The 17,726-nt window shown below is 41.2% G+C and overlaps 1 protein-coding gene across 3 annotated transcripts in view; it reads left to right on the top strand.

Annotated features, from left to right (window-relative positions):
- The first annotated feature begins 11,274 nt into the window (after nt 1-11,274).
- The window catches only part of MCM9 (minichromosome maintenance 9 homologous recombination repair factor), an 89,036-nt gene continuing 82,584 nt past the window's right edge, over nt 11,275-17,726 (top strand). The window contains exons 1-2 of one of the 3 annotated variants that reach the window (XM_040238413.1): nt 11,275-11,585; nt 14,228-14,545. In XM_040238413.1, the coding sequence (XP_040094347.1) occupies nt 14,242-14,545 (304 nt within the window). In that variant the 5' untranslated portion in view covers nt 11,275-11,585; nt 14,228-14,241. Of the gene's footprint in view, nt 11,834-14,227; nt 14,546-17,726 lie in introns of all 3 variants that reach the window. The other 2 variants (XM_040238412.1, XM_040238411.1) reach the window with 2 other exon arrangements.

Here is a 17,726-nt window from a genome sequence, read left to right on the forward strand (position 1 = left end):
ACTGTTGCTTCTTGACCTGCATACAGATTTCTCAGGATGCACGTCATGTTGTCTGGTATTCACGTCTCTTTAAGAATTTTCCAGTTTGTTGTGATCCACACAGTCAAAGGCTTTGGCATAGTCAATAAAGCAGAAATAGATGATTTTCTGGAACTCTTGCTTTCTCAATGATTCAGTGAATGTTGGCAATTTGATCTCTGGTTCCTCTGCCTTCTTTTTCCTAAATCCAGTTTGAATATCTGGAAGTTCATGGTTCACATACTGTTGAAGACTGGCTTGGAGAATTTTGAGCATTACTTTGCGAGTGTGTGAGATGATTGCAATTGTGTGGTAGTTTGAATATTCTTTGGCATTGCCTTTCTTTGGGATTGGAATGAAAACTGACCTTTTCCAGTCCTGTGGCCGCTGAGTTTTCCGAATTCCCTGGCATATTGAGTACAGCACTTTCACAGCAGCATCTTTTAGGATTTGAAATAGCTCAACTGGAATTCCATCAACTCCACTAGTTTTGTTCATAGTAATGCTACCTAAGGCCCACTTGACTTCACATTCCAGAATGTCTGGCTCTAGGTGGGTCATCACACCATCATGGTTATCTGGGTCATGAAGATCTTTTTTGTATAGTTCTGTGTATTCTTGCCATCTCTTCTTAATAGCTTCTGCTTCTGTTAGGTCCAGACCATTTCTGTCCTTTATTGTGCCCATCTTTGCATGAAATGTTCCCTTGGTATCTCTAATTTTCTTCAAGAATCTCTAGTCTTTCCCATTCTAGTGTTTTCCTCTATTTCTTTGCATTCGTCACTGAAGAAGGCTTTCTTATCTCTCCTTTTTATTCTTTGGAACTCTGCATTCAAATGGGTATCTTTCCTTTTCTCCTTTGCCTTTAGCTTTTCTTCTTTTCTCCGCTATTTGTAAGGACTGCTCAGGCAACCATTTTACCTTTTTCTTGGGGATGGTCTTGATCCCTGCCTCCTGTACAATGTCATGAACTTCTGTCCATAGTTCTTCAGGGACTCTATCAGATCTAATCCCTTGAATCTATTTGTCATTTCCACTGTATAATCGTAAGGGGTTTGATTTAGGTCATACCTGAATGGTCTAGTGATTTTCCCTTTTTTCAATTTAAGTCTGAATTTGGCAATAAGGAGTTCATGATCTGAGCCACAAGTCAGCTCACAGTCTTGTTTTTGCTGACTGTATAGAGCTTTTCCATCTTTAGCTGCAAAGAATATAATCAATCTGATTTAGGTATTGACCATTTGGTGATGTCCATTTGTAGAGTCTTCTCTTTTGTTGTTGGAAGAGGGTGCTATGGCCAGTGGGTTCTCTTGGCAAAACCTCATTGGCCTTTGCCCTGCTTCATTTTGTACTCCAAGGCCAAATTTGCCTGTTACTCCAGGTATCTCTTCCTACTTTTGCATTCCAGTCCCCTATAATGTAAAGGACATCTTTTTTGTGTGTTAGTTCTAGAAGGTTGTAGGTCTTCATAGAACCATTCAACTTCAGCTTCTTCAGCATTTCCGGTCGGGGCGTAGACTTGGATTACTGTGATCTTGAATGGTTTGCCTTGGAAATGAACAGAGATCATTCTGTTTCTGAGATTGCACCCAAGAAAGTTTTAAGCCAACTTTTTTAGGAAGGAAATTAGGAGTGTTCAAAAAGATCTTCAGTTAGCTATCTTCATTTTATTTTTTAATAAGTCTAATTTCAACAGTATAGTTACCAATGGGCCTCATTGTTTTGAAAATTAAGATTGAAGAAAAATATTTAAACATCATCTAACATGGTGGTTCTTACATTTTGGTGTGTATGAGTCACCTCAGTTACTTGCTTAAAATACTGACTTCAATGTCCATTTCCAGAAATTCCTAGTGTGTAAGTCTCAAGTGAGCCAAGGAGTCAGCCTTTAATAAGGAGAATTTGATTCACATGGTAGGCTACAAAGATGGTAAACAGGAAAAGAGAGGCTAACTTTTTCATAAAGCTTCACCATAACCCTAACACAATGTTTGTCACCAACCAATAGTAAAATGTGTGTGAGCACATAACGCCAAAGAAGTAACTAATTCATGTAATGAACATATTATTGTATCGATATATACATTATATAAAAAAATAACCCCATCACTATGGTGACGGCATTTATAATTTCAAGGTCCCTTCAGGCATATGTGTGTACTCAGTCGCTAAGGCATGTCCAACTCTTTGTGACCCCTTGGATTGTAGCCCACCAGACTCCTCTGTCCTTTGTATTTTCCAGGCAAGAATACTGGAGTGGATTGCCATTTCCTCCTCCAGGGGATCTTCCTGACCCAGGGATCATACCTGCAATCTCTTGCATCTGCTGCATTGGCAGGTGGATTCTTTACCACCAGCGAAAAGTGGGAACCCCTTCAACTTCTAGTACGGATTCTAAACACTCACATACACATACCGTCTTACTAAAACCCCACCAATTTCTTGTGTTACCAATACATGCTGGGAATGTCACACTGCACTCTCGAAGAGGCAGAACTCCATTTCCAAGAGGGCCATCGAGTCCTCCCACCCTGGATGGAACAGCTGCCTCCCGGCTCTCATGGTTCAGAATACAGAGGTCACAAAACGGGCTTTCTGAGCCACACAAAGCACATGGTGGATGGACCCTCAATATGCTGCTAGGCCTGCAATGAAACAAGCATCACACATGCAGCCCAAGCACCCAGGCATAGTCCATGGCTAATGATAATAGATGATATGGATCTAAGTTTTTCCAAAGTTAATTTAGTGAAATTTAGAGAAATGTAATTGGTAGGGTGATAACATGTATCTAAATAATACTTATAATACACCAATGTCATATTAATTCTATAATTATGTTAAATATATGATATAATATGAACAATATATAATCTGTAGGGGTATACACAAACTTCAATAGTCACAATAGACAAAGAAATTCAGTTAATGTTCCTGTCCAACCCTGCAAATCCTCAGAACTCAATAACTTTACCTGAAAAGCATCTGATATAAAATTAACAAGGGTCCAGTTGCAATTTTTACAGTAAATAGTTAAATCTTATTTTTAGAGTCAGAAAAGATATAAATAGAAGTTCCTGTAAATGTCTCTGCATCACAGTAGTTCATCTTGCACACCCCTTGGGGCTGAATATTGCTTACCCAGAGCACAAATAAATGTTTCTCTAGGAAAACATTCTCCTACAACTTGCCTTCCAAATAATACATTATAAATTATTGGAGCCTGAAATTTTCTCTTTGATTCATTGAGAAGAGATCCACAGGAAAATATTCTTCCAATCTATATTCTTTCCATGAAGGATTAAGCAGTACGAACCACCTACAGTGGCACTGAAATAGTCAGAGACAAGTATGTATTTCATTGGTTGAGAGCAGGCAGCAAAACAATAAATGTGCCCTCTCAAATGAAGGGTGTAAAAAAAGAAAAAGCCCATTCAATATCTTTGTAAGGAAGCCAAATCCAGACAGAATGAATCTTTGAGTTCAAACTGAGTTTAAAGAGGGCTGTCCTTTTCTAAGGAGTAATCTAGTAGGGTGTTGGGGCCAGTGTGAGGAAAGCAGGGCCACATCTTAAAGACAGGATGTGAACGGGGCCTGAAGCCTGCCCAAGAGTAACAAAACTTGCTAGCGAAAACCAGGTCTCTGGAGACTTCCCTCCCTACAGGTGACAAACAGAGATTGTAGTTGAGGTCAGGCTGCCCCTGTTAGATTAACCATGGAGACATCCTCCCTTGATGCATAATCATTGTTCCCCCACTTTAACCTTAACTGTTTGTTCTCCTAGCACCTACTTGTAAAACTCAATCACAACAAAGAGGTTGCTAATATGTAACCAGTGGCGTAGTGTGGGGTTGCGGGGCAGTGGGTATAAAACTGGGCTTCTCAGAAACATGAGGGTCCTTGTTGGGAACTGATTCCCCTTGGACCTGCTGGCATAATAAACTGTACTCCAATATCTTGACTGCCATTTGAGGTGTGTTTTGTGACTCTGGATTCACAGAGCAGGAAACAATGAAAAAGACATCCTGTGAACTTTGCGAACTGGTCTCATCAAAAACAAAACTGTTCAAAGGTTGAAGCAAATTTTTAAAAAAATCAAAGTCACGTAAAAATGGTATTTCCAACATTTGTTGCATACCTTCGATATGCCAAGGACTGTTTTAGGTCTGGAGATATACCAGTGAGGGAAAAATGCAGAAATCCCATCTGTGTGCTCTGTGGGGCTTATACTGTTGTGGGTATTCTCAGTTGGTACAATGATAAGTAAAATGGAGAAAAACAAGGAAGAGAAAACAAGGAGTGTGAGGCAGCGAGTGGGGATGTGGAGCAGGTTATGAGCAGACTGATCCAGGTAGGTAACTGGGGGGTGAGCATTCCATGTGAGAATAACAGGAAATGTAAAGTGTTAAGAGAAGTGGGAATGTCTGAGCAACAGCATTGAGGCTGTATTGGAGTGAGCAGAGGAAGAAGGCAGTGGATATGCAATAAACTGATGAAAATTCTAAAACCTTAAAACCATATTCAAAGGCGAGAAATGAGTCATAAAAGTATTCCAGTAGTATGACAAGAATTCAACAAAGGGTATTCAGAATCTACTATGTGAAAGGCCCTGTTGTAGGGCCTTCATTCCTGCTCACATTTTAGCAGAATGTAAATTGTGAGAAAGTAGAATAAAAGAAAATACAATATAGTAGAACAAAAATAGAAACGAACAATTTTTGTAATGCGGTATAATAATTTTAAAGTACACAACTAAAAGTTTACAGAAAACAAGATAAATGAATGAAAACCACATAATTAACAATATGGAAGATAAGTGGTAGGGGATCATGTTAGATAGAGACAGGAGAAAATACTTTTTAAACGACTTGCTTCTGGTATTCAGAAGTGTCAGAAGTGAAGTATTTTTTGTGAAGATTAAAGGAGACTCACAGAGAAGAAACACACAGTAGGAAGAAACAGCTTTTTCCTACCCAGAAAAAGAGCACAGGAAAAAACAGTTTTTTCATTTTTAACAAGAAATTGAAGGAAAAAACAAGGCAAATCACAAACTACTGAACCCAGTGATAAATAAAAAATTTGCAAAGGAGCCAAAAGAAAGAGGTAAATAAAATACTTGAAGAAACCATGGAAGAGCCCTGGAAATCATGAGTCAGTTCAGATCAGTAGCTCAGTCATGTCCGACTCTTTGCGACCCCATGGACTGCAGCACGCCGGGCCTCCCTTTCCATCACAAGCTCCAGGAGTCTACTCAAACTCATGCCCACTGAGTCAGTGATGCCATCCAACTATCTCATAGTTCAGAAGTTATGACTACATGTATAAATATACACAATTATTTTCTTGTTTAAATTTCTTTAAAAGATGATTGAGATTATCTAGCATATGAGAAACCAGAAAATCACCAGTCAATTCTAACAAGTAAAAACCAGAAACACTGAAAAATCAATTATCTCTTCTTAAATCCATCAGAGTGAGGTCACAGGCCAAACTGTTGCCCCGCCAAACTGAAGAGATAACAGAACCACAACTTACCAGAGTAGAAACTCAGTAGCTGAAATCCTCCACAGGAACCAGTGCTGGGGTATGGAAACTTTGTAATTGACAAATCACTGGAGGCCAATTGTGGGCAGGTCAGAGAAATTAAAAAATCCAGAGGGACCCACTCACACTTTTGTGGGTTTTACCTTCAGGAGTTCATCAGTTCCTCACAGTAAATACTGGAGAAAAATCCCTTCCTGCTCTGGCAGGAGCTGGAGAAAGGGAAACATTTTAAAATACACCAGAGCATTCTGTTCATAGTAAGCTCTGCTCACAGCTGAAGCTATTTAACCAGAGCCTAACCTCCTAGGGTCTATCAGAGACTAACTGACCTTGGGGGAAGAGAAATAACTATTTCCACCTGGCTCCAGCCTTCCACAAAAAGGAAAGGAAATACACAACTTCAATCTCCTTTAGCCTTTTGCCTGGGTTAAGGAAAATGCCAGTTCCAGCCCATTCTAACCATTCTGTACCACCTAAGCAGGGAAGGGACGGAGAAGAACATGCAAAATTCATAATCCAGAGACAAAAACTAACTACAAGATTGAGACCTAACCATAAGACTATAGACGTCTCCCCACTCCACACCTCATCACTATGTTATTAAAGGCCTATTTATAGCATTTTAACCTAGCACATCATCTTTCAACAAAAAATTTATAAGATACATGAAAAAAAAAAACCACACCAACACAGTTTGAAGCAACAAAGCAAGCATCAGAACCAGGCTTTCATATGGCAGGGATTTTGGAATTATCAGACTGAAATTTTAAAACAACTATGATTAATAGGCAAAGGATAATGGATAAAATAAAATGCAAGAACAGATGGGCAATGTATGCAGAGAGACAGAAATTCTAAGAAGCTAAAAGAAATACTAGAGATTGAAAACCCTGTAACCGAAATAAGGAATGCCTTTGATGGGCTCAGTGGACTGCATACAGCTAAAAACAGAATCTCCAAGATTTAGGATATGTCAGTAGAAACCTCCAAAACTGAGAAGCAAAAACAAAAAAGACAGGAAAACAAAACAAAACCCACTGGAATATCTGAGACAAGTACAACTGTCAAACATATACAATTACAAAACATACATATAATGGTAACTCCCAAAGGAGTAAGAAAAAGGAACAGAAGAAATATTTAAAGAAATAATGACTGAGGACTTGCAACAAATTAATGTCAAAGGTCAGTTTTCATTCCAATCCCAAAGAAAGGTAATGTCAAAGAATGCTCAAACTACCACACAATTGCACTCATCTCACACACTAGTAAAGTAATGCTTAAAATTCTCCAAGCCAGGCTTCAGCAATACATGAACCATGAATTTCCAGATGTTCAAGCTGGTTTTAGAAAAGGCAGAAGAACCAGAGATCAAATTGCCAACATCCGCTGGATCATTGAAAAAGCAAGAGAGTTCCAGAAAAACATCTATTTCTGCTTTCTTGACTATGCCAAAGCCTTTGACTGTGTGGGTCACAATAAAATGCGGAAAATTCTGAAAGAGATGGGAATACCAGACCACCTGACCTGCCTCTTGAGAAATCTGTATGCAGGTCAGGTAGCAACAGTTAGAACTGGACATGGAATAGACTGGTTCCAAATAGGAAAAGGAGTACGTCAAGGCTGTATATTGTCATCCTGCTTATTCAACTTATATGCAGAGTACATCATGAGAAACGCTGGGCTGGTGGAAGCACAAGCTGGAATCAAGATTGCCGGGGAAAAAATCAATAACCTCAGATATGCAGATGACACCACCCTTATGGCAGAAAGTGAAGAGGAACTAAAAAGCGTCTTGATGCAAGTGAAAGAGGAGAGTGAAAAAGTTGGCTTAAAGCTCAACATTCAGAAAATGAAGATCATGGCATCTGGTCCCATCACCTCATGGCAAATAGATGGAGAAACAGTGGAAACAGTGGCTGACTTTATTTTTCTGGGCTTCAAAATCACTGCAGATGGTGACTGCCACCATGAAATTAAAAGACGCTTACTCCTTGGAAGGAAAGTTATGACCAACCTAGATAGCATATTCAAAAGTAGAGATACTACTTTTCCAACAAAGGTCTGTCTAGTCAAGGCTATGGTTTTTCCAGTGGTCATGTATGGATGGGAGAGTTGGACTGTGAAGAAAGCTGAGTGCCGAAGAATTGATGCTTTTGAACTGTGGTGTTGGAGAAGACTCTTGAGAGTCCCTTGGACTACAAGGACATCCAACCAGTCCATCCTAAAGGAGATCAGTCCTGGGTGTTCATTGGAAGGACTGATGTTGAAGCTGAAACTCCAATACTTTGGCCACCTGATGCAAAGAGCTGACTCACTGGAAAAGACCCTGATGCTGGGAAAGATTGAGGGCAGGAGGAGAAGGGGACGACAGAGGATGAGATGGTTGGATGGCATGACCGACTCAATGGACATGGGTTTGGGTGGACTCCGGGAGTTGGTGATGGACAGGGAGGCCTGGCGTGCTGTGGTTCATGGGGTTGCAAAAAGTCGGACACGACTGAGCGACTAAACTGAACTGAATGTTAAAGATAAAGAAAAATCCTGAAAGAAGTCAGGAGTGGGGGAAACACTTGTGAGGAAAAAAAAAAGATTATATTATATTCAACTTCCCCTCAGAAACTATGCGAGCAGCAAGAAAGCAGAGTAAAATATTTAGTGTTGAGGGAAAAATCCCACCAACCTATCATTCGTACCCTGCAAAATTATCCTTCAAAAGTGAAGTAAAAATATTTTTCTCAGACAAAAGTGTAGGGAGTTTGTTGCCTGCAGATCTGCCTTGCCAGAAAAGTTAAAAGTTCTTTGAAGAGATAGGAAATACTATGTCAGAAAGTCAGATCTATGTAAACTAAGGAAGAGTACTAAAGAAAAACTAAATGAAAATAAAAGCTTATTGATCTAATAGACAAGTGTGTTCCACATAATAATAGCAACAATATATTCATTATGCATAGCTAAGTCTTACAAGCTTATATAAGTAAAGTGGATGAGTGCCATGATACAAGGGATGGGAGGAAAGGTTCAGGATTACTTTGCTACTATAAAATACTTGGAGTAGTATAGTGTTGGAGAGGGAGAAGGCAATGGCACCCCACTCCAGTACTCTTGCCTGGAAAATGCCATGGACAGAGGAGCCTGGTGGGCTGCAGTCCATGGGGTTGCTAAGAGTCGGACACGACTGAGTGTCTTCCCTTTCACTTTTCACTTTCCTGCATTGAAGAAGGAAATGGCCCCCCACTCCAGTGTTCTTGCCTGGAGAATCCCAGGGACAGGGGAGCCTGGTGGGCTGCCGTCTCTGGGGTCGCACAGAGTCGGACACGACTGAAGCGACTTAGCAGCAGCAGCAGTATAGTATTACTTGAAAGTGGACATAATTATTATGTATATTGCAAATTCTAGTAGGCAACCGATTTTTTTTTAAGCATAACTGAACGCTAAGAGTGGAGAGAAAATGGAATCATATAAAATGTAATTACACATATTAAAACATTATAGCCTTTGGATTTGTAGAGTGTTTTTTATCTAAAAATTGCCAAATGTATAAAGCAACAATTAAATCTTCAAATATCTGTTTTCATTCTTCCTTGGAGGTATTTTCTGAGAAAAATAAACTCAACAATAAGAAAACAAGCAATGTTACTAAAAAATAGGCAAAAGACCTGAAGATGCCCAAGATATACAGATAAAAGTTAAGTGTATGAAAAGATATTCAACATCATATGTCAACAGGGAAATGCAAAGCAAAATAACAAGGAGATACTACATACCTATTAGAATGGCTAAAATTCAAAACACTAAAAACACAAAATGCTGGAGAGGATGTGAAGCAAAAGCAACTTTCATTCATGGTAGATGGGAATGCAAAATGGTAAAGCTACTTTGAAAGACATTTTGGTTGTTTCCTACAAAACTACTCTTACCCATATTATGCAGCAGTCGTGCTCCTTTGTATTTACCCAAAGGAGCTGAAAACCATGTTCACACAAAAATCTGCACGTGGTTGTTTATGGCAGCTTTATCCATAATTGGCTAAACTTGGAAGCAACCACAACTGGTCCTTCTGTAAGTGAGTGGATAGTGTGGTATGTGCAAATAATGCAATATCATTCAGCACCAAAAAGAAATGAGCTGCCCAAGCCATGAACAGGCATGAAATTTAAATGTATTACCAAGTGAAAAAGCCGATCTGAAAAGACAACATACTGTATGATTTCAAATGCACGATATCCTGGAAAACTACAGAGAGAGTAAAAAGATCAGTTATTGCTAGGAGTTAGGGGGGATGGAGGGATGATTTTTAGATTTTTAGTTCAGTGAAACTATTCTGTGTGACATGCAGTGGTGGATGCCTTTTATTATACCTCTGTCAAAACAGAATGTACACCGAGAGTGAACCCTACTATAAGCCATGGACTTTGAGTGATGATGATGTGTTAATGTCAGTTCATCAATTTTAACCAATCCACCACTCTGGTAAAAGGATACTAATAGGGAGGTTGCAGCTGTGTGGAGACAGGATTATATGGGCCATTTTTGTACTTCCTATTTAATTTTGCATGAACCTAAAATTGTTTAAAAAATTTTAATAAGATGTTAAAAATTAATTGTATGCAAAGAACAACCAGAAACTGAAACTGATAACATTTATATATAATCAAAAAGTATGGTCCCTTCTTTCCCATGATTTTAGAGATAAATCTGACAGATGAATTTGACAAAACAGCAAAATTTTTTGAGTTTGCATAACCCCTAAATAGACGGGGAGGTTTACTTTATTCAAGGGTCATAAAATACTAATAACAAGTAGATTCTGCCCATACTGACCTGCAGATTCTATGCAACCCCAACAAAAATTCCAGCTTTTTCACAGAAAACGACAGGCTGGCTTTAAAATTCATGTGGAAACAGAAGAGTCCAAACAACTTTGAAGAAGAACAAAACTGGAAGCCAAACGATCTACGCGATTTCAAGACTCATTATAGTTACAGTAATTAAGACAACCTCGTGTTTTTATCAGTTCAGTTCAGTCGCTCAGTCGCGTGCAACTGTTTGCGACCCCATGGACTGCAGCATCCCAGGCCTCCCTGTCCATCGCCAGCTCCCGGAGTTTACGCAAACTCACGTCCATAGAGTCGGTGATGCCAACCATCTTCTGTCGTCCCCTTCTCCCGCCTTCAGTCTTTTCAAATGACCCTTTTTATGACCGTATTTTTATAAAGCTAGACAAATACATCGGGAAACAGAATACTGAGTCTTAGACCCGCATACATAAGGACAACTGATATTGGAGCTAAGTCCAAAGGCTATTCAGTGGAAAAAATACAGCTCTTTTAATACTGGTAGATTTCTATTAATAAAGTTATCCCAAGATCCATATTTCGAAAAAACAAGCCGTATTTCGCACCATATCCAAAAATCAGCTCAAAATGAATCATAAGTCTAAACTTAAAACCTTCATTCTAAAACTTGTAGAAAAAAAAACAGAAAAATCTTGGAGGCTTTGGGTCTGGCAGAGGTCTTAAGACAGAAGGACAGCCCGGCGCGCGCAAAACCTACAGAGGCACCGCCTACCGCTCGGACTAGCCCGCCCCGGGGCTCCCGGCGCCCAGGCCCGGACCCGCCTCGCTCCTCCCATCCAGCCCCGCCCCGCCCCGCCTCTCTCGTCCGGCGGCGCTCGGCGGGGCGCGCGCCCGCCCGCCCGCTCCTCCACCCGGAAGAGGCACCTGAGCCGCCAACTTGAGGCAGTGCGCGGCCCGGCGTCCCTCGGGAGCGCGGCCCGACCGAGCCGCCCGCGTGGCGCCTATCTCGCCCGGGCGCCAGGCGGACCCGCGGGAGCCTGCGCGTCCCCGGGGCCGACGGCTCCTCGAGCGGCCCCGCGCGCGCCACCCGCCCCGCCTCCACCCGGGGCCTCCTCCCGCCTCGCGGGCCCCCCGCACGACCCCGCCGCCCAGCCTGAGCCCTTCGTGCCCCTCAGCGTCGGGAGCAGCGCGCCCCCGGTGACTTCTGACACCGCGTAACCGCCAGTAAGTGAAAGCTGCAGCCTCGTTTCACCATTCTTTATTTCTCCCGCAGTGCGTCCCAAGTCTTGCCCACACCTGGTTAATTCCAAAACTATTCAACTTCGGGACCGGGCCGGCGACGCGGCTGCCCGCAGCCGAGCCTAGGAAGTGTTGTTGTCGGGCACGGGCAGTGTCCAGAGACGGAAGTGTGGAAAGCTGTTCTCCGGGCACATCTTGGCTCCACTTTGCGGAGCGCCCGCGGGGAGGAGGCGGTGAGCTGAAGCTGGGGGGCGGGAAGGGGGCGGTGCCAAAGAGGGCGGATCTTAGGGTTCAGGGGCGTGGCCCCCGTAGGGGCGGTGCGGTGGGTGTGCGGGCTGTGATTCCCAGGGACCCAGCTGGAAGTTACAGCCTATGCATCCTCCTGGGTTTTTCTCGTTGACGGTTTACTTAAGAGAATAAAGTAGCACAACCTGGCTTTATTTATTTTGCCTTCAAATATTCCATAAGAAAAAGGAAAAGGAACTTGAAAGTTGTAAAGCGCTGCTCAAGTATGGGTGAGCATGTTTCTAGGGTTAGCAAGCTGCTTAGTCAGTTGTGCCCAGATATTGAAAGTGAATGCTTTTTTTTTTTAGTGATGCTGTTTCAAAAAGACTGGGCGAAATTTAAACTGGTTTTAATATGAACCATGAATTCTGAGACTGCACCCTTCCAGCCTTGTGTGGAACTGCCTTTTAAGTTGCTAAGTTTTGAGCTCCAAATTTAATATGCATTTATAGAATCTTAGAGGTTATCTAAGGGGATGATAGAGGATGAGATGGTTGGATGGCATCACTGATTCGATGGACATGAGTTTGAGCAAGCTCCTGGAGTTGGTGATGGACAGGGAAGCCTGGCATGCTGCAGTCCATGGGGTTGCAAAGAGTCCAGACACAACTGAGAGACTGAACTAAACTGAGACCTTATAGCCGCTCTTAGAGTCCCAGTTTTTTTTTTTCTTTTCCCCAGCAAAGGCCAAATGATGAAAATACTGTATGATTAATTGTTCTTTCCCAAGTACTTTTTCTGCTTTCCCCTTAGCTGAATTTATACCTACCCCACACAAAATACTTATCAGTGTAGTGGCCTATACGTCTCTTAATCCCACATTGGCATCCTGTAAGTGTCAGGATTTTTGACATAACTGTGGTATACTCCCCCTTACTCCTTTCAGACCTTCGAGTACTTTCCTAGATAAAGCAAAATATTGCTAGTAGCATGTGTAACACATATTTAGGATGCTAAACCGTGAATGTCATAACAGTCTTCTTTCATCTATTTCTAGTACAACAGATGTTGATTGAATGAAATAAGTGAAAGGACATTTGTCCTCCAGTGGTCTGTTTCCAAATCAAATGTGAATTTCTTAAATGATCAATTTGGGCAGTTTATTTGTAACTGTCCTTTGGCATGTCTGGGGTTGTCACTCCATTTAAATTTAATTCTTGTCTCTTTGGTGCTCGCATTTGTATTGCATTTTTACCACTGTTAGAACATCATTTGATCTGTTCTTTGGTTCTCTGAGGCATAGATGACCTTTTATTGTGCTTTTTTCATTTCCCAGAATAGTGCCTTGTACATGTTATCTAAATATATTCATGAAAATAGAATAGGAGCAGGCCCTTTTTAATCTGTAGATATAAATTAAAATGTAATGTATTTACTTTTAATCATAGTGATTTCTCATTTAGAGAGTTTCCTTTCCTCAATTTAATTTCCTAGTTTTTTTTTTTATACTCTTCACAACTATTTTTGCTTAAGCCAACTGAGCCCCTTCCAGTCATAAGCACTGAAAGAACAAAGTGGGTAAGAAATAAAATTATTTTTAAAAAGCCATTTTTTTTCCTGCCAGAATTTCTAGTGTGGAGCTTCCTAGGAGGCTCAGTGGTTAAGAATCTACCTGCCAGTGCAGGAGACCTGGAAAACTTGGGTTCGATCCCTGGGTTGGGAAGATCCCTTTGAGAAGGAAATGGCAACCCACTCCACTATTCTTGCCTGGAAAATCCCAGGGACAGAGGAGCCTGATGGGCTATAGTCCATGGGGTCTCAAAAAGTCAGACATGACTTAGAGACTAAAACAACAACAATAGTTTTCTGAAGTTAGAAAAAGAAAATAGGATCACTTTCACCTCCAAATGTAAATTTCTAAAGCCAATTTGTTAACTCCTTAAGTCAGAATTGGCTACCAGTCTGAATAGTAATATGTAGCAGAATACAAATGAGAGAGAGAGAGAGTGTGTGTGTGTGTGTGTGTGTGTGTGTGTGAATAGGTTTGCCAGGGAGAGAGAGAACAATGTTGTTTATGTAAATAAAACCTGAAACCAGAATGCTTGCAAAGAACTCTACTAGGAGGAACTTAAACCGAAAGACTGGCATTTAAGATTTTATGTGCTTAATAATTACGCTCAATTGCTAAGTCGTGTCCAGCTCTTTGCAACACCATGGACTGTAGCCCACCAGGATCCTCTGTCCATGGAATTTTCCAGGCAAGTGACTATAACAGATAATTCAGATCAAATTAGAGTCTGGCCCAAAGTCAGAATGATTTGCAGCCAGACAGTCTTTTTTGTAAACTAGTGTATTAAGTCTAGAAAATCAAAGGTGTAACACAGCCCTTTCTCTTTCTTTAGTTACCTAGATCAAGATGAATAGCGATCAAGTTACATTGGTGGGTCAAGTGTTTGAGTCCTATGTTTCGGAGTACCATAAGAACGACATGCTTCTCATCTTGAAGGAAAGAGACGAAGATGCTCATTACCCAGTTGTGGTTAATGCCATGACCCTTTTTGAGACCAACATGGAAATTGGGGAATATTTCAATGCATTTCCTAATGAAGTGCTAACTATTTTTGATAATGCACTGAGAAGATCAGCTTTGACGATTCTCCAGTCCCTTTCTCAGCCTGAAGGTCTCTCCATGAAGCAGAATCTTCATGCCAGGATATCAGGTGAATTTTACTGCCATATTGTTTTTCAGGAAGATTTTGAGAAATCCCAACATATATTGAGTTCAAGTACTAATAACTGATTTTTATACTTAAAATGGGCTTTCCAGGTGATTCAGGTAGTGAAGAGTCCATCTGCAGTGCAGAAGACCCAGGTTTGACCTCCAGGTCAGAAAGATCCCCTAGAGAAGGAAGTGGCAACCCACTCCAGTATTCTTGCTTGGGAAAATCTCATGGATAGAGGAGCCTGGAGGGCTACAGTCTACGGGGTCACAAGAGTCAGACACAATTTAGCAACTAAGCCACCATCCTTAAAAATATATCCGTTGTGTAATTGATGGTCACATTTGGAGAAGAATCATGATTCTATACTGTTTCTCTGGACATCTGGAAGGCTAGGCTGGCTACTAGCCATACCAACTGAGAGGAGGGAGAATGTGTGGAGGCAGTATGTTTGTGTGCATATATACACATATGTTCAGTTCAGTTCAGTGTATAAAACTAATACAGCTTTCTGAGCTTTTGTGACTACCGACAATAAAAGTATAGGTAATACGAAGAATAAGAAAATTTGGTAGATGCTACCCAGTGAGAAAATTCATTATTTTTATATATCAAGATTAGCATTGTGCTGGCCACCTATTAGGCCCTCAGTAACTTTTTTGGAATGAATAACAGACAAATCCTCCTACGTTTAAAGAAATTGCAGTGGAGCAATTAGCAATTTGTGGTGTTAAAGCTATGTCTTTGAATTCCTGCAATCTAGGATTAGAGAACACATGTGCCATTTTGTTTGAAAATAAGTATTTACTTTATAGTACATTTCAGAAAGATGGGGATTTATAAATAACAAAAATCGATTGCTGTGGGACTTCCCTAGTGGTCCAGTGGTTAAGACTCTGTGCTTCCAATACAGGGGATGCAGGTTCGATCCCTGGGCAGGGAAATAAGATCCCAAATGCTGCCTGGCCAAAAGAAAAGAAAAGAAAAGAAAAAAACCAAAAATGAATGCTGTGATTTCAGAAAGATTAGGAGTCACTATAGAATTCCTTGGAGATAAATTAAAATTCAAAAAAATACCAGATACTTGATTTAGGTGAAAAAATAGTATCTGCACTTGGACTTACTGGAATAACATTATGAATATTATTAATCTTTATGTATCAGACACTAGGATCTTGCTAGGATCAAGAAAAAATGTTCTGTTCTGATGATGTTTCAGAAAAGTTGTTAAAAGGGACTTTAGTTGATGTTATTGAAATGGTATTTAACAAATGACTTTAGGTTGTCTTTATGTTTAGACACTTTTCGATGCTCAGTTTAAATACTAAAATTCTATCTGCCTAAGTGATCCTATTGGTTTCAGGTAAATTTAGACCGTTTCTTCATTATCCTCTGAGAAAGTGACTTGCGAATTATATTATTACCAAAATAACATCATTCTACAAACATATCCTATGTGGGAATTTGCTAGACCCTTGGGAAACCAAAATGCATATGGTATAGTCCCTCATCTAAAGGGCTTCAAGGCTATAAGGGAGACAGCTGTATAGTCAAATTTATTTCCCAGTTTATGTATGTATGCCCACAGATCCATGCATATGTATGTATTGAACATAATTGTAAAGGCACTCACTGGCATCTTTTACTTATGTGACACGTGTCACTGAAGATGTTTAGAAGATATATTAGCCCACTGAGCAGGGAGTGAATTGTCCTAGAGGATTCACCCAAGGAGTCTAGACTAGAAGATGAGATCAGGGAGGGATGCGGGTGTCCCAGGCAGAGTGAACCAGGAGTGGGAATGTCTGGCTTTAGGTATGTTGCACTTCCATTTTGGACTCAGGCAAGGCATTGAATTAGTAAAACCTAGGATGCCGCTGTGGGCTTCCCCAGTGGCTCAGTGGTAGAGAATCCACCTGCCAGTGCAGGAGACATGGGGAACATGGGTTTGATCCCTGGGTCTGGAAGATTCCCTGGAGGAGGAAGTGGCAACCCACTCTAGTATTCTCGCCAGGTGTAAATCCCAGGGATAGAGGAGTCTGGTGGGCTACCACCCATGGGGTCTCATAGGGTTGGACACGACCGAGTGACTGAACACACACACACAGGATGTCTCTGTGGTTCAATCTCCTTAGGAACATAAGACATTTTTCTGGTTTGTTTTTCTAGAATATGCATTGTTCTTTGTCTTCTGGGATTTTTATTGGTCTGAAGTTTACTTGGGCTTCCCAGGTGGTGCAGCGGTAAAGAATCGCCTGCCAATGCAGGAGACGCAAGTTTGATCCCTGGATCTGGAAAATCCCCTAGAGAAGGAAATGGCAACCTACTCCAGTATTCTTGCCTGGAAAACTCCATGGGCAGAGGAGCCTGGCAGGCTGCAGTCCATGGGGTCACAAACAGTCAGACATGACTGAGCGACTGAGCATAGACACAGAAAATTTACTTGCTATTCCCAGTGGTTTTGACATAAGGTATTCAAATACACAGCATCAAAGTAAGTGAGAAAGAAAAAAATAGCATGCACATGGTTTTTTGTTTTTTTTTTTTTAACATTATTTATTTATTTATTCTTGGCTGTCCTGGGTCTTCAACGCTGTGCGGGCTTTTCTCTAGTTGCAGAGAGGGGCTGCTACTCTGTAGCCGTGTTGCACAGGCTTCCCATTGCAGTAGCTTCTCTTGCTGTGGAGCACAGACTCTAGAGCACAGGCTCGGTAGTTGTGGTGGTTAGGTTTAAGGTGCTCCATGGCAGGTGGTATCTTCTAGGATCAGGGATCGAACTCATGTCTCCTGCATTGGCAGGCAGATTCCTTACCACTGAGCCCTCAGGGAAGCCCCTCACATGATATTTCAGGTAGTGTTTCTCAAACATTAATGGGCATCAGAATCACCTGTAGGACCTGTTAAAGTGCTGATTGCTGGGCCCCACACCGAATTTCTCATTGAAGAGATCTGACCTCGTGCCCAAGAATCTGCATTTCTCAAAAGCTCTGAGGCTGATGCTAATTTCCAGGGACTGCCTGCCAGCAACCACGGGCTTGAAGTAATTGATCTGGACATAACCTCTAACACAGATCTGGACATGTCTCTGTTTTAAGTAATAATTTAATTTCTCTCAGTAAATGAGTCAGAGAATGATAGAAGTTTTTGTTGTTTAGTGTTAATGGTGGCTTAATCCCTGATG

This window comes from Oryx dammah, unplaced genomic scaffold (assembly GCF_014754425.2).
Source record: "Oryx dammah isolate SB20612 unplaced genomic scaffold, SCBI_Odam_1.1 HiC_scaffold_4, whole genome shotgun sequence".
NCBI classification, from domain to species: domain Eukaryota; kingdom Metazoa; phylum Chordata; class Mammalia; order Artiodactyla; family Bovidae; genus Oryx; species Oryx dammah.